Source organism: Rhincodon typus, chromosome 43 (genome assembly GCF_021869965.1).
Source record: "Rhincodon typus isolate 14 chromosome 43, sRhiTyp1.1, whole genome shotgun sequence".
In the NCBI taxonomy this organism is placed as follows: Eukaryota; Metazoa; Chordata; class Chondrichthyes; order Orectolobiformes; family Rhincodontidae; genus Rhincodon; species Rhincodon typus.
The window spans coordinates 7,560,142-7,560,632 of NC_063374.1; the positions used below are offsets into that span (position 1 = coordinate 7,560,142).

At 54.6% G+C, this 491-nt stretch overlaps 1 protein-coding gene across 1 annotated transcript in view; it reads right to left on the reverse strand.

Annotated features, from left to right (window-relative positions):
- Nucleotides 1–247, reverse strand: part of LOC125487682 (mitogen-activated protein kinase kinase kinase 11-like) — a 6,489-nt gene extending 6,242 nt beyond the window's left edge. Inside the window, exon 1 of the mRNA XM_048619745.1 lies at nt 67–247. Within this exon, the coding sequence (XP_048475702.1) occupies nt 67–215 (149 nt within the window). The 5' untranslated portion in view covers nt 216–247. The remainder of the gene's footprint in view (nt 1–66) is intronic.
- Nucleotides 248–491: the final 244 nt, after the last annotated feature.

Consider the following 491-nt stretch of genomic DNA (forward strand, 5'->3'; position numbering starts at 1 on the left):
GGGGGGGGGGGGGCGCTGGCATCAAGGAAGGGGACAAGCAGCAACGACCTGCCCACAGCATCTCACCTCCACACGTCACTGCCCTTCGAGAAGGTGGAGGTCTTGATCACCTCTGGGGCCATCCAGGCGTAGGTGCCCGCTGTGCTCATCTTGGTGGTCTTGTGCCACTCTCGGGCAAGGCCAAAGTCAGTGATCTTCAGCGTGTTGCATTCCATGTTGTCGTCGTTGATGGGCTGGGACAGCAAGACTGCCGGCACAGGGAGAGACAGAAAGAGCAAACAGCCGTCAGCCACACTATTTTTTTACAGTCGACACTCACGACTTTCAACAAACCAACTGAGCCTAAGGTCACCGTATCGGGACAACGCAGAGTAAGGCTGGGACTGTTAACCCTGCTGCAAAGAGAGACAAGAGGGAAAGAGAGACAAGTTAAAAAGTGAGTGGATGGTAAGGCACTGGGGAGTGTTGCTGAAAACAAAAAGAGACCTTGG